The sequence below is a fragment of the Engystomops pustulosus genome, chromosome 5 (assembly GCF_040894005.1).
Source record: "Engystomops pustulosus chromosome 5, aEngPut4.maternal, whole genome shotgun sequence".
In the NCBI taxonomy this organism is placed as follows: Eukaryota; Metazoa; Chordata; class Amphibia; order Anura; family Leptodactylidae; genus Engystomops; species Engystomops pustulosus.
Window position 1 is genome coordinate 174,981,997 of NC_092415.1, and position 23,869 is coordinate 175,005,865.

The 23,869-nt window shown below is 39.1% G+C and overlaps 1 protein-coding gene across 12 annotated transcripts in view; it reads left to right on the plus strand.

Annotated features, from left to right (window-relative positions):
* LOC140133559 (sodium channel protein type 5 subunit alpha-like) overlaps positions 1-23,869 on the plus strand; it is a 286,670-nt gene that overhangs the window by 112,843 nt on the left and 149,958 nt on the right. For 10 of the 12 annotated variants that reach the window (XM_072153869.1, XM_072153873.1, XM_072153880.1 and 7 more), the window contains exons 5-7: positions 639-767; positions 7,691-7,782; positions 11,757-11,996. In XM_072153869.1, the coding sequence (XP_072009970.1) occupies positions 639-767; positions 7,691-7,782; positions 11,757-11,996 (461 nt within the window). Of the gene's footprint in view, positions 1-638; positions 768-7,467; positions 7,560-7,690; positions 7,783-11,756; positions 11,997-23,869 lie in introns of all 12 variants that reach the window. The other 2 variants (XM_072153872.1, XM_072153881.1) reach the window with 1 other exon arrangement.

The following is a 23,869-nucleotide window of genomic DNA, read 5'->3' on the forward strand; positions in this document are numbered from 1 at the left end:
ATAGGGTGGCCATACACATTGAATAGCTGTTGACCTTGAGCAACTGTATTCTTATCAACCTTCCCATTCCAACATATTTGTGCTTTGAATGGTGTCACACATCTCTGGTGGTGGCTTATGTCCCTTGAGAAGAAAGGACAGTTTTGATCAATTCTAACTTGTTGTCACAGAAATTGGTCTGATGTTTGCCAATTCTGCCAAAATCACCAGTCTTGGTTTCCCTATGTCTATGGTATATAGCCACCGATAGGGAAATAGGGGGAGATTTATTATCAAGTTTCTGGGATAAAACTGCTCTAGTTGCCCATGGAAACCAATCAGAGCTCAGCTTTAATTTTATAAACAGCTGTGGGAAAATGAAAGCTGAGCTCTGATTGGTTGACATAGGTAATTAGAACAGCTCTGCTCTAAAATAAAATCTAAAATCTAAATCTCCCCCATAAAGCTTATAGAAACCACAATGGATCACCATTCCGAGAAGTCATGTTCCAACTCAGCTTGCCCTATATATATTTACCTTCATTGTTGCATCGTATGATTTTGGATTATCTAAAAGGTTCATCACGCGTTGTGGAATTTTCTGAAATGCCGCCATTAGATTCCTGTTAATGAAATCTCCCCTTGTACACTCTAACCAGGTATACTTTCACTGGCATTTATACTTTTGAATCATTGATAAAAATTTTGGCAAGAGGATTCTGTTTGAAAGAATTCACCTTCCTGAGGGACCCATGGAACTGGTTGGACTTCAGTGTTATTGTCATGGCGTGAGTATACTTATTTATTGTATTTTATATCTTTACATACTACGCTGTTATTTGGCTTACCACCTATTGGTGTATAATTGTGTTACGCGGTATATAGTGACATATGGCGTGTTATTGGTATACAATATAAAACTACTATTTAGATGCATGGACAGGCTATGTTCATATCTGTGCAAGCCCTTTATGTTGATTTTCCCATTATACCTAAAGCACCTGATTTTTTAAATTACCATCAAAGCACAAAAGATCAGATTGCCTAAAATGCTGTCCATTAGACCTAGGGGCATAACTAGGAGAGGCTGGGACCAATAATAGACTTCTGAATGGGGCCCCCCTTTGACCCTTAAATAGGACCTGTCACCCATAAAACAAGCACTATAATAATAATTCTTTATTTAGCACCTACAGATTATGCAGCACTGCTCAAGTGCTGAGTGGTCCCAAATTGGTCCCTGTTCCCAAGGGCTCACAATCTAATCACCCTACCAGTATGTTTTGGAGTGTGGGAGGAAACCGGAATACCCGGAGGAAACCCACGCAAACATGGAGAGAACATACAAACTCTTTGCAGATGTTGACCTGAGTGGGACTTGAACCCAGGACCCCAGCACTGCAAGGCAGAAGTGCTACCCACTCAGCCACCGTGCTGCCCATCTCAGATGCAGCAGTGTTACAAAAGCAGACACTGGTGCATAGTACAATAGGAACCACTTTAAGCACGGTCCGGCTTATTCATGAGGGGACGGTCTGAGGCGCTGCCTATTCCCTGGACTGCCCCATCCACTCCATAGGCCAGCGGTGACTGACAAGCTAAATGTGGCAGTCACCCCCTCATGAATACGCGGAACCACTTTGAGTGCGGTTCGGATTTCTTATTGTACTTCGCAGCAGCGTCTGTTTCGGAGGGTTCTGGTAATGCTAGCAGTGTAACACTGCTGTAGCTAAGATAGCGCAAGGAGCTTCAGCATAAACACATACAGTATATACACACATGCATACATTACCATATACATCAATGCAGCTTATACACAGACATACAGGATATACACATAACATATACACATACATACAGCATACACTCACCGGCCACTTTATTAGGTACACCATGCTAGTAACGGGTTGGACCCCCTTTTGCCTTCAGAACTGCCTCAATTCTTCGTGGCATAGATTCAACAAGGTGCTGGAAGCATTCCTCAGAGATTTTGGTCCATATTGACATGATGGCATCACACAGTTGCCGCAGATTTGTCGGCTGCACATCCATGATGCGAATCTCCCGTTCCACCACATCCCAAAGATGCTCTATTGGATTGAAATCTGGTGACTGTGGAGGCCATTTGAGTACAGTGAATTCATTGTCATGTTCAAGAAACCAGTCTGAGATGATTCTAGCTTTATGATATGGCGCATTATCCTGCTGAAAGTAGCCATCAGATGTTGGGTACATTGTGGTCATAAAGGGATGGACATGGTCAGCAACAATACTCAGATAGGCTGTGATTACGGAAGTAGATGTCAGTATAATAGAATATCCCAATGGACTGCAAAGCTAAGGTTACATGCTCCTGCAGATCAGTCCACATGTTGATTGTGGTTGGTTTCATTTAAAGGGACTAAACTAACAGCTGCTATCTCAGTTAGGGTATGAAATATCTCTTTTAGCATTCCTTTTTAATGTTTAAATTCACCTATTTATCTATTTTAAAAAAATCACCTCCAAAGCCATATGCAAATGAGCTGAGAAAAGTTGCTCGAGAGGGAGAATCAATTTAGATACCCCTATATTGTGATCCATGCTACCTAGAATCATTTTAAAGATATTAATTTAATCTTTCAAATTGCATAAGACTCCCAAGATCAAGGTATTGAAGACATAGGCAGGAATATAATTTGAAAAGAAAACCTGTTACCAGGAATGTCATTTTTAGATGGTGACAGGTTCCATTGATCTATGCTATGCTGATTTGATAAATGCCTCTGTCAGAATTCAGAACCATTTCAGTAGTATATAATAGTTTATTATACATTACTGAGCTCACTGCCAGCAGTGTGTGGTGAGTCCCAGGGGGCAGCTGCAGCTTCTGTGTGCCTTGTGTGAGTCTTCTCATGCATTCTTCTTCTCTTCCTTACCAACCTCTCCCTCTCCTGCCTACTCAATGCACATGACAGGAAGTAGGAAGGATTGAGGGAGTTATGGGGGAGAGGAGACTGACACAGGCACACACAAGCTGCAGCTGCCACAAGTGACTCACCACATGCTGCTAGTAGGGAGCCAGGTAAAATAAACTACTGAAATTAGAACAATGACAAAGGTATTTATAAAAACAGCATCAGATAGGCTATTAGAACCTGTTACCAGCTAAAAATGACATTGCTGGTGACAGGTTCCCTTTAAATGGTGCTCTAATTTATGACTTTAACTTCTTGTATTATTACCTTCTTTAGCCACAATCATGATGCATTCTGAAGTGTAAGATTTGTTTCTTTAGTATATTTCCAAAATCATGGCTTTAGGTACTATAGAGCCCAAAAGGGGACACTTAAGTGACACTCTTCTTCCAGTAGCTGAACTTGACGCATCTCAGGCAAAAAGTGACTCTTTTTTTTGCTCCATTGCGCTGGCCAAGGAGTGTCTTCATTAACCTGTAGTGCACTAGATAGCAATACCGATAGTATATACCACAATGAAAGTGTAGTATGTGGGATAATTTTTACTCTTCTCCATTCACACTACAAATGATGGAAAGACTGAAGTCAGTATAATCAAAAATGTAAAGAAATGTCAAAGTCATCTCTTTCCGTCTTACTGGAGCCTTAACAAATTGTAGTTTCCAAATAATAACATTGTCTCCGATATAAGAAGTGGCTATCGACAGGAATAGAATAGTAACGAAAAGTCTTTGCTTCTTTGTAAAAATTAAAATTTACAGTCTTTAGTCATTTGTTATTGTTGGAATCAGTTTGACCCAGTTTTATGTTTTTATCAGTGTAATAGATATGGATGGATTTAAAAAAAAGATAACAAAAACAGATCCATTGAAGGGATTGGATGGAGAAGCCTTCCATATATAGGGGATTGTATGGAACTAGTAATTCTCCTGGGCTGTATCTGGCATTGTGTAACTGCAATATCATCCACAGCTAGTGGATTTCTTGACTGATAAAACACTAACTTTTTTTTAAAGGGAACCTGGCAGCAGAAATTGACCTAATAAACCACTATCAATAGATTGTCAACCAGGTTCACATCTTCCAGATCATGTTTCTTTTATGGCCCAGGGTGGTGGCATCATTCAAAAATTTACAGAGACAAAGTCCAACGAGACAAAGCTCTCCATGCTGAAGTCAAGCTCTCCCGACACCCTTTGCTATAATTGACGGCTCTGCATTCTGGGACATCACTAACCAACTCTCCAGGTGTCGAATAAATGATGTCACTAACTGCAGAGGATTGTTTTTTAAGGTGGAGAGAGCTTGAAGGTCTCGAATTCATGATGTCACTAACTGCAGAGGATTGTTTTTTTTATGCGGGGAGAGCTTGACTTCAGTGCCGAAAACTCTGCCCCCATGACTTTATATTACCATTTTACACCTCACTTCAAAGTTGATTTTCTAGATGATGCCATAACACCGGATCATATAAGAAAGATGAAGTGAAAGATGTTGTACTGTACCTATACTGGTAGTGGTTTATTTGGTTTATTTTCCCTTTGAAATTCTGTATTAAACTATTAAAATGCAATTTTGTGTTAACATCTGCTATTACTAGTATAAAAATGCCAGATACTTTCCAGTAAGAAATGAAATAAAAATATATATAAAAATTAAAAATCCTCTCTTGTAACTAAAAATAATAACCATGATTTCATACATTCAGTAACTGCTCATTGATGTCCCATGGGCTGTGGTATAGGAAATCCCAAGGTAAATTGTGAAAACAGCTATTTCCCAGAATCGGCATTCAGCTGACAAAGGAAATGAGTAGCACTAATAGAAGCTCTTAGAAGATAATGAAAAGACGAAGAAATAAGAAACAAGGCTAACAAATGGCATTAGACTGCAGTTGGGGGAGGGGTAGTGACACTAACAACAATTTGGTGTGGGGGGTATAGTTACTGCTGTGTCTTTGACCAACCTTACGCTATAATGACATGGTCCAGCTAGGGTTACGTAGGAGAACAGATGTGGGCACCTTGTAGGGCACCATTACCTGTATGTACACTATGTAGATAGGAGATAAGATGGCTAAACCATTAACTTACATCCTAATAAGTCGTTGAGTAGGTGGAAATTGATAACACTCACTAATGTAGTTTTATTATGAGATCTGTACCAATTTCTCAGCCTCTCTTGTGGTTCCCGATCCAGAAGGTTTCCGATCCTTTTCCATGCCATTTCTGTGCTTGTCTCATGCTGAAAGGATTTTTTCTAAAAATATTACTGACCTATTCTTGTTATCAGATTGGTTGGGGACCAACACCCAGCACCCCCACAAGTCACATGTTCTTAGCAGAAAATGGAAGAGGAAACTCTGTATCTGTATAGTGGCTGAAATGCAGCATCGCTCCCATGTAGTAACCTAATTCTCTATGTATAGCAGCTGCTAAGGTAGATCCTGCTCCGTATTCTATGACATCTGTCGAGCAATGGCAACTATTACAGACATTTGAACCATGGGTGGGAGGCTGGAAGTCAGACCCATGGCAATCTGATTTCCTAAGGATAGATCATTAATATCTTTAAACTGGAAAGCCTTTTATAAACACAACCCTGACACAAATGAAGTCACATTTTTGATAGAACTTTACAGGTCCACAGGAAGGTGACTGAAATGAAGAATGGCACAGATCTTTATACTTAAAAGGAACCTTTTATCACTATTTTCATTAGGGAAAAGATTGCTATACACAAAGCACTGTATATGCCAAATATGTTTTTAAAAAATGTCTTTGGCTCCCTGCCAAATCTTTCAACCGAGTCCAGGAGAGGAGAATTTCAAATGACAACTTCAGTCTGCTCTGTAATATGTTCACTGCTCTCCTTGTCACTCCTATGATGTGTCAGCTCACTGTAGACTATCTGTCCCTCCCGATTTCAGTGCAAGGAGAGGATGTGGGAGGGGCAAGAGCAGGGCTGGCGCCAGCACTGGGCATGCCTGTTGAGGCCCAGGGATGCTGGGGGGCCCACATAGGCTGTACATAAAATAACCATAAAGGGGGCTATTTGGTATGATAAACTTTGGAATATTTTAGGGTACAGGAGGAGTTTTAGTTTCACCACTGCAAAGGCTCTATCGCCCAGGGGCATACTGAAACCTGGGATTAATCCTGGGCAGGAGCCAGGAATGACCATGAGTACAGTAAATATATTATAGAGCAGACAGAAGTTGTCCTTTGAAATTTTCCTCTGAGACTCAACCGAGGCATCTGGCAGAGAGCAAGGTAAAGTTTCATATACTGTACTTCAAACACCATATAACACAGACATTTTTTAAAAACATATTTGGCATATTTCCTTTTAAGATATATTGGTAAGCTATATTAATTTCAGATTCCAAAATATTGGTTGATGTTATGTCACATTGCCTTTAAATTCTACAAAATACAGCCTTTATAATAAAATTAAAGCATACCTAAGGGGAAGGTCACAAAAGTAAACCTTGCCTTTTGAATACTACTCTTTTTGTTAATTCAAAAATTAAAAGTGCAGGTCATAATAGTAAGGTTTGTAATCCAGTTAATTAAGTAGAGCAGCATCAGTTCTTTTCTGCTCTTCTTTCTCCTGTAGTAAGCAGTGTATCTGAACTCCTTGCACAGTATAGAGACGAGGATAGGAGGTTAATGATTAACTCTAGAAAATATTCCCCTGGATATTTCAGCTGTTTAAGGAGATTATACTATTGTACAGGGGCTGTCTGTAAAGATTTAAAGGAATTGTCCCATCATAGCAAGTTAAGCCCTATCCACAAGATAGGGCATAATTTGCTGATTGGTGGGGTTTCAGTGATGGGACCACCACGAATCACAAGAATGGGGGTCCGATGTACCCCCATCACACCCAGAGATGTTCAGAGCAGCCAGTTGCACATGTGCAGGCTGCCCTGTTCATCTCTATGGAGCTGATGGAAAAATCAATCTCTGTCAATTCCATACATGTGCGACTGCCAGCTCCGGTCATCTTGGGGTGCAACTTTTTGTTAAAAGTTTAGTTACGTTTTATATTTGGTTTATAGTATAGTCATAATTTTCCGAAGACTTTTTAAAATTGTTTTAATGTATCTTATATAAATAAGATCATAGAACTCTTTCATATGCTGTTACAATTTACAGTATGGGATCATATTATAGGCATCACACTCGTAGAAATGGACTGAATTGTGATGCGACCTGCCCAACCACCTGCTGCAATAATTTACCATTGTTTCCCAGTAGCAGAATAACTGAGTTCATGTGATGCATTTGTATTAAGTTTTAGATGAAACACAGGTTCCCATTTACAAATTGCACATGCATTGTTATATGCATATTTTTACCGATGGGTTGCAATGTGTTTCATAACCGAATGTATTATATCAACCCAGTCCCTCCGAGATTCCACACTGGTATCTTCTAGGCTGGGTAACACTGGTATCTTGTCTCAGCGTTCATGCAGTAGCTTCCTCCATTCCTCGATTCCAAATAACTATGGTTTGATTCTACAGGTTTGTAACAGAGTTTGTAAACCTAGGCAATGTTTCAGCTCTACGAACTTTCAGAGTCCTGAGAGCTCTGAAAACTATATCAGTAATCCCAGGTAAGATCGCCGCACCTCTCTAAGTTCTCAGCTACTGCAAGTGCTTCAGTCTGTGCCCTGTTTGCCCTCTTTTCCTGTCGTTGTTGGATGGAGTTTTGCTATTGTTTGTGTGTGACTTTCCCTTATTACAGATATGCCACTGAGTTTGTGGACCTGGGCAATGTGTCAGCTTTAAGGACATTCAGAGTACTTCGAGCTTTGAAAACAATCTCGGTCATTCCAGGTGAGGATTGGGTTAAACACTAAGGCTGCTTGTGAAAGCCCACATACCATTCCTATTAACCAAACTGATGTCTCACTGACAGTGTTTGACACTAAAAAATTCTTCGGAATGGTTGTATGTCGAGAATGCGACTTGTCTGCAGAATGAATATTTTAGACATTTTCATATTGATGGATGCTGCCGGAGATCCAGTGTACAATCATTTATAGAAATTCTAACTTGGGTGCATATGTCATAAAACCATCAGTCTTAACATATTGAGTAGTGTAGATATTGGTTAAATTATCCTCAGTTTGGATTGTATGGAATTTCACATAGCACGTGGGAAATTATAGTTATACTTATCAAATTATAGAAAACTCATTGTTCGAAGAATCCATAACTTGATAAATTGTTTACAACAGTTCATATAGGTTGATGGATCTCCTGGTCATCATATCTTCTGTTAATTGGCCATATAGATCCAATACAGCACATTATACTACGTAATCCAACAACCAATTGTAGATGTGGGCCTAACGGTAGTCCCCAAGAGGTATACAAGAGTTAAAGCCCCATATTGTTCGAATAACTTTTAAGCTCCCAGAAGAATTTAACTGATTGCAATTTGGCTCAAGAGTCACTCTTAATATTTTTCATAAAGAAAACCCTATTATAAAAATAATCAACTAAGATGTTCCGCAAATCGTAAAACCATCGCAAACCATAAAGTTTACTTTCAGTAACCCACCATACAACTTTTTCCAGTTCACAAATCATAGAGAATTTTGTCATTGGCCGTACTAAGTTAACAAAAGTTGGTTAGCCCAATCGGATCAAAATCAGCAATTGCCACAAACATTTATCAACCCTTTAGAGTTGTAACCATTAGAATTATAAATACAGCTCTTGAATAATAATAGATAGTTATAAAAATAATTTTGTATATTGCATTCAAAGGTAGATATTAGAATGCACCTGGACTTTAAGTTTGGGTCAGTCCCGCGCAATCCGGACATATTACCGGATTTGCGTCCATGCAACCAATCCGGGGAAATGACTCCCCTAGATACTAGCCATAGCTTTAATCTGTAGTGGATCTACCTTTTTAAGGCTGTAAATGTTAACAGGTTAACAGAAAAAGAATGGAGGCAAATTCTAGTATCCTCCTTATTGAGTCTTTTAGCGAGATGAGACGTACCTAGCTAATAAGTGACTGCGAGACAGGGAAGCCCATCTGTAATTTCATACAGCATCACAAAAATTTGCCTCTCTATTGAATACAAATCAGGGCTGGTTTAGGTTGGGAGAAGCAGCAGAGTTTCCTTACTATTATGCTCAGTTTGACAGCAAAATTGATTTTAGATGCTATTGCAACTCATGGAGATGGAATGTTTTGACACAAGTAAAAGAAGAAGAACTCCTTCCCTGTGTATTTATAGGTTCATCACACAGACTGCGCACATTCACCTAATAATCAGCAATCACTGTATTGTTATATTTTTCGAGGATCTAAAGTTTAAATTAAAACATTCTGGATCTGCACCATTAGTAGTTCTTATAGTGAGACTGATTCACATCCTGAAGACAAGTCCCGTTCAGCCTTAGTGCTTAACATTTCTGACCTGCATGGAAAGGTGATAGGTTTGCATGATAACATCTATAGGTAGGCATCCTTCCTGAGGGGTTGGCAATTGTATGTCAGACATATACGTTAATCTAAGAGATTACACAATCTGTTTAATCTAGATGCTTCTACACAAGACCGCACATATTTTAATGGAGCTAATATCATAGGCTGTCCAGGGTTTCTAGGGGCTCACGGTTACCCAAACCACACACATTCTGCCCTGTAGAGGTAATAAAGAGTGAGACCTCTAGCCCTGTAATCCTTGTACATGTGTGCCAACTATCAACTCTTCCAGGATATTTGAAGACCCTTCAACAGTCACCAAACAGCAGAACTAAAACCCAACAGGAGGGAACCCTTCTCCTTGCACAAGAAGCTTGGTTCTAGTACTGTATGTAGGAAGTAAATGTCAACTCTAGACATAGATAACATAAGGGCCAATAATTCTATTGACACAGCTCATCATATACATAAAGGTCATTTTCTAAATTTTCATTTGTGCTTAAAATATTTGAATATTTCTTCTCCTCCTGTACCAAATAACACATAAAATCTAATGTTTCCGTACATCACAGACAACAATATAAGTAATTCCGATCTGACCTAAAAATTCACTGTAGATTCACAATAAATGATGTTGTGTAGTGATGTACATTGCCAACGCCGATTAAGGATGATCTAGATAAAACTCAATAGAATGATTTGTATGACAATGCTTTGTGCTAGAGAGTGGTTTGGGCTTCTGTCTTTTCTCTGCTCGCTGTTGCATGCTAATTTATGTGTCTTTTTACTGATTTTACTTACATTTTGGATTGTGTTAATTCAGGTGTATGGAAAACATTGAGAATTCTTTACTGACATATTCCTACTATTCAACTAAGCATGGCATCAAATATGTTTGTCTGACTGAATAAGTGATTGAACAATTCTAGAAAAAAACATATTATAATATTATCAGTGTTGTAAATAGTAAATAGTCGCAGGTTAGTTCATTCTGATACAAGATGAGCAAAAATCCCTAAGATACAGTATATTGATGAGATCCAAAAATGACAAACCAAGCCTTCTGGTCTATAGCATCTTTTCGATTTTCATTAAATCAATAACAGAACATATTTTAGTTAAACATACATACACAAAGAGTGTTAATTGTTTTACTGAATTTCAGATTAAACTACATAAAGGTAAGTTAATCAATAATGGAAGGGATTGTCAAGTTTTATGTTTAATTCAGGTTTTTAAGCTTTTAAACATGGAAAGGTATATTAGGGAAACAATATAAATCACTGAGGTCCATAAGAATCCATTAGTGTCCACTACAAAATGGATCACAATGGAAACATCATATCTATCATACCTAGTGCAAAGATGCAAAGGTGAGAAGTGAACTTGAACCTTAAAGTCTAAGTTCCATTCTTTTGGTTAATCTGGCCATATAACTTGCTTATGATAACTCATGACATGTTTGTAGTAAATAAATATTGTCTACTCATGAGTTGCAATCGGGTTCGGAAGTGCCTATATGGTAGCCAAAGGCAGTAGATTTAGTCAGACCTGATGTGCCATTTATGTTCAAGTTATTTCCATAAATTTTTCAGATAACACCACTATCACTATTATGGGTAATATAGGATTGCAAATAAGGATCTAACAAGAATCACTATGTAGACCCCTTAAATCTGTTGAAAGAAGATGATCTAAGGAGTTTGCTATTATCAAAAAACTTAGGAAATACACTGAGAGTAGATGAAAAAGTTGACCTCAACAACATGAATCCCATTGTTTATAAAATGTAGGTGCTTGAGTGAACACATACCTTTGACCATGTAGTTTAGATGCTTCCATGAAGCAAGTGGTGTTTCCACCATAGAATACAGCTTCCCTTTTTAAAGAAAAAAAAGTTATACTTACAAATATATATATATATATACAGGCGGTCCCCTACTTAAGAACACTCGACTTACATACGACCCCTAGGTACAAACGGACCTCTGGATATTGGTAACTTTCTGTACTTTAATCCTAGGCTACAATAAACAGCTGTAACAGTTATCAAATGTGTCTGTAATGAAGCTTTATTGTTAATATTGATTCTTATGACAACCCAACATTTTTAAAATCCAATTGTCACAGAGAACAAAAATGTTCTGTCTGGGAATACAAATTCAACTTAAGAACAAACCTACAGACCCTATCTTGTATGTAACCCGGGGACTGCCTGTATATATATATATATATATATATATATATATATATTTGTAACATGGACACGTGTTATAGGGAATATTGTACCCCATTTTGTTTTAGACACTTTTTTGACTACTACTATATTTGAAACATCTGAATGTATGTTTATTCCCACCAGGACTGAAAACCATTGTTGGAGCCCTTATCCAGTCAGTAAGGAAGCTTGCAGATGTTATGATTTTAACAGTTTTCTGTTTGAGCGTCTTTGCCCTGATAGGGCTACAGCTTTTTATGGGCCACTTGAAACAAAAGTGTGTTAGGAATTTCACTGAATATAATCAGAGCCTCTCTGGAAGCTTTTACTGGGGCATGGATAACACTACCTGGACAACCTATGAGGAATTCATTAGCGATGAAAGTAAGTTTACATTTATTGGGATTTTTTCATAATTAATGTCATGTGATGCTAATTTAATATTGGTTCTATTCAATGTTACATTGAAATATTTCAGTATTCATTGAAATACTAAAAGTGAAAGTTCCTTTTTTAATCTGAACACTGTATAAGAAGTTATGAGCTAAAACATAACATTCTTCAAAAACATTCAAATTAGGAGGAATTAAGGAGCTTAATACAATGGGGCACATATACTTACCCGGTCCCTGCGCAATCCCTAAGGTGCGTTGACCGACAAGGATGAAGTCTGCCGCGATTCACTAAGATCGTGCGCCCGATATCCTGCATGTGTCGCTTCCCCGCTCAGGTCCGACAGAGTTCACCATCTTCCCCCCGGTGTATGTGAGTGCATTGTCTTGCGACACAATTTGAATTTTAAATCCCGCGCTTAGTCCGAATCAGTCGGGTTGTCCAACGGGCACGTCCCCCAATTTCTGTTTTATGAAAGCCGGCGCCGCTGTGCCAAAATCCTATAGAGTGCGCCAAAAATACATTCTGAATGTGGCGCACATTGGAAGATATTCTGACGATAGTGCGGTCCGCGGACCGTTAGTAAATGAGCCCCAATATGTTTTTAAACAAAGCTCAAAGTATCAATAATAACCCCCTCTAGTGGTGACTGAAAACAGGAAGAATTTCATATTCCAAATCAAACCATATCCTGTTATTTATTGACCAGGAATTTTGTTTTATTTTTGTATATTGTTTTCACACTGTTTAGTGTTAAAATATTTAATGATTGTTAATTTAATTAATCTTGTAAGTGCTGGGTAAATTATAACTGTTGTTGTGTAGCGGTAGGTGTTGTGGTAGGTGTTGTTATCTGTAGGTTTCACTACAGATGAGGGTAGTCACTCTTTATCTGGTGATATGATGATGTGTAAATTGCACAATGGGGCACATTTACTAAGGGCTCTCACAGTTGCTAGAGGCCTTGAGGTCAGACCCTCAGCGCACTGAAAATTAACAACTATGTTTGGCAAAAATGTCTTGGTGGGAAAACCCTTTAAACAGCCATTGTAATCCATCTGCAAATCCTGTCCCCCCCACAACCTAGAGGGTTGAGGCCCCCCATATTGGTCCTTGGGCCATTGATATTGCCAGGTTCAGCCAATATTTGTTTTTATTTTCAACTTTCATTTTTGCTAAAATGGACCAAATGTTATTGGTTGGCGATAACAGGAAATTATAAGGATTGACCAATAATAATATACAAATTAAATCAAAATGAATCAGAATTAATCCTACTTTCTGTAAAATTCTACTTTGTAGAAACTTTATGAGAGATCATTATATTACAGTGATAGCACAAAAACAATTCTCCAGGTTGAGCAAGCCTTATTGATGATATGAGAGGACAGATCTCCAGGAACAGACAGCTTCAGCAACACCTATTATGAGAGGTCTGAAGGAGACCTTGCTCTTCATTTTTTAATGATTTCACAGAAGGTATTTCTGTACCTGAACATTTCACCAGCCACAGTTATTTCTAAACCATAGTCTGGAATTATACCTTATTTTCCTGATTCTTATCATTAAAATCTAAATTCATCATGGATAAACTAGGGGCACTTACTCATATCCATGCACCATGTCTGTGGTAATCTTCTTATATTTGTTACTTACTTAAAAAATAAACTTTTAAATGATGCTAATGAGTCTGTGGGGCTTTGGAGGTGTTCACAGAGCCCCTCAGTGATATATTTTCACTAGTTGTTACAATGAGAAGGTCTCCCCTGCCCCTGATTACACAGGCAGAGGGAGGAGGGAGAGAGTAGGGAGAGGTGGAGACATGTTCTGCTCATTGTAACAACCGTTGAAAAGACATCAACACCGATCAGAGTCCATCTGGATCATTATCTTGATTTTTAACGTTTAATTAGAAGGAAGGAGGCCATGTATAAAACATTTAAGAAGATTACCACAATCACGGTGCCTGGATCTATGAGTAAGTGTCCCCAATTTATTATGATGGATTTTAATGGTAGATTTTGTTTAACACAACCGGTAGTAGAATCTATTATCTGGTATATAACTAGGCCTGATGTTGTCCTGTTTCTGTAATTTTTATCTTCCATTGTTTGGATACTGATGTAGAATGATATGTTTGGTTATCATGAGACAATCTGAAACAAGTCTGTGGAGCAATTTAAGGCAGTCTAATGTATAGTGTTAAAGAGTATCTGTGATGACCTCAGAACATCTACTGTAGTTTAAGCAGGTTTCCTCAAAATTGAAACTTACTCATTACACTACTTTCTACACAGACATCCAAAGTAGCTGTACCAACTAGACGTTAGTTCTGTAAATAGAGGCTCATCGGTGTCCTCATGTCAAGATTGCAACCACTAAACCTTATTAGGTCAAAACAAGAGCCTATAGTAGGAGTCTGTCCACACAATGTCACCGCTGAGCCTCTGTTTACCAACAGTAGTAGGAGGTTATGCAAGGTGTTGCACTTGACTAGAGACGCGGCCTATGGTAAGTATATGTTATTTCCTTTTTTAACACCATCTGGGCCAGCAATCCCAGACAATGGGGGTCATTTACTTGCGCCGATTTCCCCTGTACTGCCCCGGGATTTTGGCGCACGTGATCTGATTGTGTCGCATCGGCGCCGGCATGCACGCGACGGTAATTGGGGGGCGTGGCCGAGCGAAAACCCGACGGATTCGCCGCATTTAAAAAAAGAAATGTGTCGCTTGGGACGTGCTTACCTTCACTTGGTCCAGCCCGGTGAACTCCAGCGCATTCAGATGCTTTTCAGCGCAGCAGCGCCACCTGGTGGACGGCGGAGGAACTACCTTGATGAATCCCGGCCGGACCCGAATCCACCGCTGGATCGCGAACGGACCGGGGAAGTAAATCTGCCCCAATGTGTATTAACAATCTAATACATTTATTATTATTTTAATTTATTTTAATATTCACAATGACAGTATATCACATTACTCATCACATTATAAAACCTTTAAAATAAATATCCACATATATAAGATTATAGACAGAAAAAATAAAATAAAATTTCCAAACATTCTCATTCACTGTCTATTAGAGTTCCGGAGATAGCTGAGTACAATAAAACTTGGGCCGACCCCTTTAAAGGGGGTTGGTCACTTATAGAAAACTTTAATGAGGTAAGTATAAAACCATTATACGATAAACCTTATTATACTTACTCTGATAAATTTTCCCATATGGGAGTGGAGTGGAGCGATGCCGTCAGGGGGCAAACAGGAAACATTATCAAGTATTATATTGGTTTTTACAAGAAAAGGCTTTTATAATCATGCAAATTAGCCAGAGGGGCTCCTGGCTGCATAGGTGTTAATAGAGCCTAGAGCCCCTTAGACTAATTTGCATAATTATTAAATCCTTTTCTTTCTTAAAAACAAGGGCAAAAGAAGCTAGAAGAAGAGCAGATCCTGCTATAGGGGGCACACACCAGTATGTCAGTGAGCTTGGTTTACAATCCTTCATCCTGGTGTTAGATGCCCTTTAAAGTTTTCAATAGGTGTCCATCCCCTATACAGATAATGGCAGATGATGCAGGTGCCCTGAAAAGATAGGACCCATCTGTCTTAGTCCCATCACCTTTTACTAGATAAAAGTGACTGTATTTTTTAGCAATTAGTAAGCTTGTCTTATATTTGTTGTAAGCCGCTTAAATAACTGGGGCATTTAACATTTTCAGATATCAAATGCCAGCCAACACAAACATAATAAATCAAATATGTCATTGATTTTTGTTCCTTAGTAGAGTGCTAGATATAATGTACAAACAATATGATAATAAAGGACACCAGCGTTGATATCTCTGGGTATATTACAATGATTGCAGCCTGTTTTTCATGTAGTAATTGCACATTATCAGGCCGGGGAGGTGAGACACATCTATGTGCACTTATTGTAGTGATTAGCTATTGGGTTGCACTTCCTCGAGTGGTAGGAATAATACACCAGGGCTCATTACCCAGCGCTCTGCCTTACACATACACATAGATGGAGACTAATCACTCGCTCTGAGCCGCTCTGAAGTGTGTTTACTGCTCCCACTTTGTTTTTCCGACTATTCCTTCCTGTTGTGCTCTATTCTTCTTCTTCACATCTTGCTTAAACCAGCAATGCATGTTTCGACAGAAATTGATTTACAAGCAGAGAATAATAGAGGCCAGGATATCAAGATGAGATCTCTATTACTTACAAAGACATCACATGAGAAGTGTAATCCTATCAGTACGGCTTGGTGTTCTACCCGAGCGTGTTGTGATTATCAATTCCCAAACTGGGGATTCCAACTTTCGTAAATATATTTTTGATGAGAATTAATTATTAGATTTCACATGTTTCATTGAATTAAAATTAGGGTTGTGTGGCACCCGAATCGGGAATATCAGTCAGAAGTTCGGGTTCGGTATTCAGGCTCGCCCGGAAAGGTTGGTTGATGGACTGCTTAGGATGTTTGAAGAAGGCTCATAGGTTGATCCCTCTTCTAGCAAACACCGGCAATCAAGATGATCCTAATCATGGGTGTTGATCCTAAGGAAAATGGCGGAGTGCAACCACTGTTTAAATGTTGCCAGCAATTAAAGGGTTCTCATCCCTGATTTTTGCCAGCAACTATAGCAGGTGTTACTGGTGGGTATTAGCTGCACCCATGACAATCGGTGAAACCAAACCATCATCACTAATTTAATGTTTATATTTTCCTAAGATTTTTTTTTATTATTTAAAAAAATGGGCGATTCTGGTTATCAAAAGTAGTACTGTTATGTTATACATCATGTGTTTGAGAAATTTGAATTCAGTAAGGAGCCACATTGAGTTCTCTATTCCTAGGATAGGTGATAGCTTGCTGTTCATTGGGGTCCCAGTGGAGGAGAACCTCATGACCACTACAACGGGTGTCTGGTGTACCTCCAGGTTACACATGTGCCTACTGTTCTAGTAAAATGAAAAAAATGTTCTAGTAAAATGAGTGCAGTACTCAGCTACTTCCATCAGTTCCATTGACTGTGAATGGAGACAATCTGTTCATTTGGGCTTCAATGGACCCCTGTGCTTGTGATCTGCAGGAACTCCCATCTCTCTATAAGTTATCCCCTACCCTGTGGGCAGGAGAAGAATTGAAGTGGCTGGACAACCTCTTTAATATTATTGGTCATTAGTAAGAGAACTTTTCACCCCAGTTCTGACGAGCATTACCCATTTTAGTTTAAAGCTAACCAAACATAAGCGTCATAACTTGAGAGGGTGCAGATACAACTCGAAGCAGGAACCTCATGGGGCGCATAAGGCATCTCTTCTCTATACAAAGGTTGGTACTAAAATTGATACATTATGGAGGGCTTGGCACAGATTTCACATTTGGGCCCATCAGCTTCAAGTTACGCATCTGTCAGAGCACAAGCTGGTTACGCACTAGGATCATTGTGATTGGCAGATATATTTTATGCATGACAAATCAATTTTCTAGCAGATGAGACAAATGACTGTCAAATCAATAGACCATCAACACACAACAATTTATCTTAAGTTGGCCTGATTGGACGTATAAGCCAAAGTTCCACTGTTCAGTAAATTACTATATGTCATGTCCGAGAAATATGCCATCACTTAAAGGAGTATTCCTGGAAGCAAACCTTAGGCTACATTCACACTGCCACATGGGGGGCGTATATGCGGGCAACGTATATACGGCCTATATACGTCCCTCATAGACGGCAATGGGCGCACGGTGCCCAATGGGAGCGGTACGGTGCAGCACATGTGTGGCACCATACTGCTCCGTACCCCGGAAAAAGATAGGACATATTACCCAGGATTATCCATAAGACAACAGTAAGGAGCACACACAAGTACAGGGGGTCTTATTCTCTCCTATTTTATTTAAAGGGGTTGTTCACTTTCAGCAAATATTTGATATTGTTTGTTTAATGTAAAGTTATACAATTTTCCAATATACTTTCTATATCAATTCCTCACAGTTTTCTATATCTCTGTTTGCTGTCTTTCTATAGGAAGCTTCTATGTTTACTCCAGTGAATAGAAATCTGTCCATGTGATGAGATGGACATGCATGTGCAAGAGCCCTTATATGACACAACTCCTATTACTCTCTCTGATAATAACGGCTCCGGCGTCTTCATGTCCATCACATGACTATGGACAGATTTCTATCCACTGGAAGTAAACACAGTAGCTTCTTATAGCAGGACAGCAAGCAGAGATCTAGAAAACCATGAGGAATTGATACAGAATGTATATTGGCAAATTAGATAACTTTTCCTTACACATTGCTGAAAATGGACAACCCCTTTAATTAAAATATTTCTATATTCTTAAAATTTAAATACAATCCTGCTAGGCACCTTCTTTGATATAGGTGTCACATGGTGATATAATTGCACCATCTATGGCAAATGGCCCCATCTATGGCAAATTATGTCAATTTATTTTTTTTATCAGAGGTTACAATGTGGACTTTTTTTGTAAACACACCCCAAGCTGGTCATTTATTATAGGTACCCAAAATTTGTTTCACATAAAAATACTAATTGTCCACAAAATACAAGCCCCCATAAAGAAATTTGAACAGAAATCTAGTTATGTCTCATGAAATTTAACAAAATAGATTTGTTTCTCATGATGGGTTGGGTGGTGCTAAAAGAGGATATTGCATAGGGAAGCTTCTAACCTAAGGTCAGACTTGCCATGGGGGTTGTCTGTATAAGAGCAGAGCCAGTACAATAGGTGATTAGTTAGTTCAGTATGACAGTGTTTGTTACTTTGGTTATCCCATCTTGGAAAAGATATTTCAGTATTTCCTGTTTATTACTTCAAAGCATTTTAAGCAGATTTTATACTCTTAGGAACTACCCCCAATGTGTGTTGCAAAAATAAGAGTATATTTTATTTATTGTAGTAAAACTTTGTGTCTCTTTAGAACACCAGTGACGGTCATTTATCTTAGGAATTTCTTCTTTTTACCTTTTTATTTTATTTTTGTGACTTTATTGGTGCAATGGAATATTTGCGCAAAAAATTTGCAACCTTTTTCACCTGTCCAGCAAAGTTTCCCGCAATCTGTTTTTGTAGTGTCACACCTGATATATCTTTAAAATATATATGTGGACATATGAAAAAGTTGAAAAATTGTTGCACAATCTCTGTAAAAAGTTGCCAAAAAACTTCAATACAAACAGGCGGAAGGAATAGTGTGACGGATAAAAAATCATCAAATTCAAATGCCAAATATACCGCCCAAAAATGTCCCAGACTGAAGATAAACGACCCCCCAGGAGTTCTATACTTTCTATACTAAGAAGCTTGTTTCCTTATGTGTAGTATCTCCAGAGATATATACTGTATCCAGAAGAAATATCATGTTTTTGTAAGACGCACAGTAGGCCTCCTTTCCGTAGCATTCCCAGTCTTTGTTTGCTTGATATAAATTATTTCTAAAATCCCTATTACGCATTGTGGCGTTTTGTCTTCTTCACTCCCTTTGATAGGAGTGACAGCACGTAGGTCTCCAAAGAGAGCGCTCTGTTTTTTGTTAGCAGCTGAGCGGTTTGCCTGATCTGTCTAGCGTGACAGATTGTCTGCATCTTCAACAGACAAAATTGGAGACTCTACTGTGGAATTCATTAGGGGAACCACATTGCTACTTCCTCCAAGGGCCTCCAGTTTGAGCAGAACACTAGTTTCTTATTTATTTTAAAAGAGTTAATGTGACTACGACATTCACTTTGATCAAAAACAGAATATTTAATTCACACTTTTTGTTGCGTCTCTACAACGATGATGTGAAGCTAGAAGTTGGCTTGAATTTTATATAGTTACTTTATCTTTTTTTAAAGTGGTTTCTGTAACAACAGACAATGGAGACAACCATAAAGCTTCATTCTGTGCATAGAAATGAATATCCCGAACCTGGAAAACTCCTTTTTTAAAGTACCTTCTATTCTCAATCAAATACCAATTCTGAAACATCTTCTCTTAGAACGCTGAATTTAGCAATTTCTTTATTTCTCTTTATGAAGATAAAGTCAAGCATTACGTTAACCATGTCAAATTATGTGAAGTTTTTCCCCCTAAAATTCTGCCTCCCTCAAAACTTGAAAACTTTGACTAATTTCAAACAATAATGTCCTTGTGTTGTGTTGTCCATATTGGAGCATGACATGGTCATGTGGCCTGATAACTTTTTGCTAAATAACTTGTCCCGGTGGATTATCTTTGGAAATTTAAAATTCAACTCAAAACTTTGGGGCAGATTTGCTTACCCGGTCCCATCGCGATCCCCCAGTGCGTTGTCCGACAAGGATTCAGGTCCGTCGCGATTCACTAAGATCGTGCGTCCGAGTTCCTGCATGTGTCGCTGCTGCGGCGAGGTCCACCGGAGTTCACCTGCTTCTTCCCGTTGCATGTGAGTGCTTGATCTTGTGACACATTTCCTTTTCTAAATTCTGCGGTTTGTCCGAATCCATTGGGTTGTCCGTTGGCCGCCCCCCCCCCCCATTTCTGTTGCATGCAAGCAGGCGCCGATGCGCCAAAATCTGATCACGTGCGCCAAAATCCCGGGGCAATTTGGCGCGAAATGGAAATATTTGGGAAACCCGGCGAAAGTGCGGCATTCGGACCCTTAGTAAATGAGCCTCTTTATGCTTTAAGGCTATCATTGAAATCAGAATTTCTAAAATATCCTCGATCAATTGTTTTTCAGCGGGCAAATAAATTCCCTAAAATTAAGGGCATCATGAGCTTCTAATGGAAGTGTACCCCTACAAATGTAGCTTAAGACAATATTTATGTTATGTTTATAAGATTTGTTTACTTGCCCAATTTTTAAGAAGTGGATGTTGGATGAAGAACATTTTTGAAAAGTCACATAGCCCTAGCAAACAAAAAGAAACTCTAAAAAGATCCTTAATGCTTTTCCTAAATGACTTACTGCATATACATATAGCTGAGGTAACTAATTTTACCACAAAAAATGGGTAAACATATTGACTTGAGTATATGGTGGGAAATGCAGCCGCTACTCTCTAATAAAATGTCCAGTCTCCCATTATCAATAAAATGTCCAGTAGTCCCCATTAATAAAATATCCAACAGAATGGCCTCATTAATAAAATGTCCAGCAGAGTGCCCCCATTAATAAAATGTCCAGCAGAGTGCCCCCTTAAAAAAAATAAACTTAGTATTCACCCTCCTGCGCTTACCCCCGGTGTCCTCTTCTGCCCGCATCAAGTGTTTGGGTTCCTGGCTGTGCCGGCAGATGCATGTCTATGCGATCTGCCGGAACAAAGACTGTGATGTCAGCTGGCGCCGACAATGCCACTTCATAGTTTCTGCGCCAGCAGATCACCTAGACATGCATCTGCTGGCGCAGCTGGGAAACCAAAGAGGTGCTGCAGGGAGAAGAGGATATTGGGGGTCTGTGCCGAAGGGTGAGTAGTGTGTTTATTTTTTATATACTTGAGTATAAGCTGAGTGGGGCTTTTTCAGCACAAAAATTGTGCTGAAAAACTTATATTTATATACACTTGTTAAAATATAAATTTGGGAATAGCCCGCTCTAAGGCTTAAAGCACACAAACAGGCTATAACATAGATGCAGGAGAGCAGAGGAGTGAAAATTCACCACCCTTTCCCACTATATAGAAAGCCATGCCGCTGTATATTTTGCACAGCAGTCATGGCTGGATGCCATAGTTCTCTACGGGGGCGCTGATCTGGCCTCTGATTTTGTGGCCATATCACGGCCCTCATACCGATTGTGTGCATAAGGCCTAAGCCATATATTCTAACGCTAGTTTATTTCCACTAAAACCACTAAAGTCTTAGGTATGCTTAGGTTTAGACTTGCCCACCAGGGGTTCGAAAAACCATGGGTTTTTTCCCACCAGGGGATCCTTAGGTACGCTCAGGCTTTAACACAGTAATGGACCCACAGAAGACAATCCACTTCAAGGTCTATTTCCTGGAGGTTGATCAAGGGTGGGCTCCTATAATCATTTGATCTGATGTGCCTAATGAGTCCCATCTTTATTTTTTGGGCAAGCCTGAACACATAAACTAAGTCATACCCAAGGGTTTGTTTGAATTTGCTCTTGTGTTTGGATACTTTGGTTTATTCTTTTTATTTACTATTTGCTCCTTATTTATCTATCCTGATCTTCATCTTATATCCAGTGTTTTGGGCCATCCCTGTACCTTGTTCTTTAGATGATTTTCCATTACTTGCTTGTAACAGGAAATGGTGCTCGGTATTGATATAACAATTAGACCATTTCCTTATCTGTCCCGTCTTTTGTGCTTAAAACTTAGAATTATATACAAATCAATAGACAAAAGCTTAGCAAAAAAAGCCATTCTGTATAAATCCCCGCAACAGACAAAGGTCAATGCCAACCGCATAAAATACCCACTTTGTATCCAGTCTTAAAACCTGGCTTCAGTGGGAATTGCAGAATAAAGATAAGGCTTATCCCTAATCGTTCCCTACACAACACTATAAATTGTCAGCACTGGCTGTTTCTTTTATAGTTGAACATGTTCCCATCTGCCATCCAGGATAAGGTAGAACAGTTCATTGAATGGTCTCTGAAGACCACTCGCCCCAGTCTATTCATTTCTTGGAAAACGAAGCCTGTTGAGTTGTGACAGGGACACTTTGTCTGCCACCTAATAAGTAAATGTGGATTTATAGGATTGAAACCTCTTACTTGTATCACAGACATTGAAAATTGGTGAAGCTAAATTCTATCCAAATTTTATTTTATTCAGCTTCAACTTCAATACTTTCTCAGTCTTTATATTCCTTTGTACCAGTAGACATTGTTATTTTTTATAGTATAGTATTTTATGCTTTTCAACCCCATATATTGGGGCACATTTACTTACCCGGTCCAGTCGCGATCCAGCGGTGGGTTCTCCGACGCTGATTCGGGTCCGGCCGGGATTCATTAAGGTCTGTGCGCCGATATCCACCAGGTGTCGCTGCTGCGCCGAGGTCCGCTGGAGTTCACCAGAGTTCACCTTCTATTTCTTGGTGCAGGTAAGTGTGTCTCAAGCGACCTTTTTTTTTTAAATACCGCAGTTTTCCAAATCCGTCGGGTTTTCCAACGCCACACTCCCCGATTTCCGTTGCATACCCAACAGAATCGTGCGATTCGGACCCTTAGTAAATTAGCCCCATTGTATATTTTACACATTTTAAGTTTTAGATTTATTTGTTCTTGATGGTCTACATTTTTTTCTAATTACATATAGAAAAGATTTTCAATGTAAATGTGGTTGTGGGTAGGTATAGATGTGAGTAGTAGGACAGTATGGCTCATTCATACCTATGAGTTGTGATCAGCATTGGATAGAAGCTGAATTAATTTTTTATATGTTGAGCAGAAATATCATGCAGAACATGTGGAATAATAATAATAGCAAATAGTTAAAATAGTCCCACCTTTTAACCTTTAATGCTTTATCTTACCATTATCTTGGTATATCGCCTTAGTTGGAGTCCTGCTCCCGCATCCCATTGTATCTATTGTATCTAGTCTTAGCACATGTCAATCCTTTTCTCCTTGGCTTATGTACTACTGACTCAGTGTCCACCCCTTAATTTGGGTTCCCCAGTGTTCTTTTTGGCTGTTTCTGTTACCAATCCAACTAGCCCTGTCTACATTTACCTGTCTCCTGCCTGTCCCCAAACTCTATGGGGCACATTTACTAAGGGTCTGAATGCCGCATTTTCGTCGGGTTTCGCAATTTTTTTTTTAGATTTGCCCTGAATTGCCCCAGGTTTTTGGCACACGCGATCGGATTGT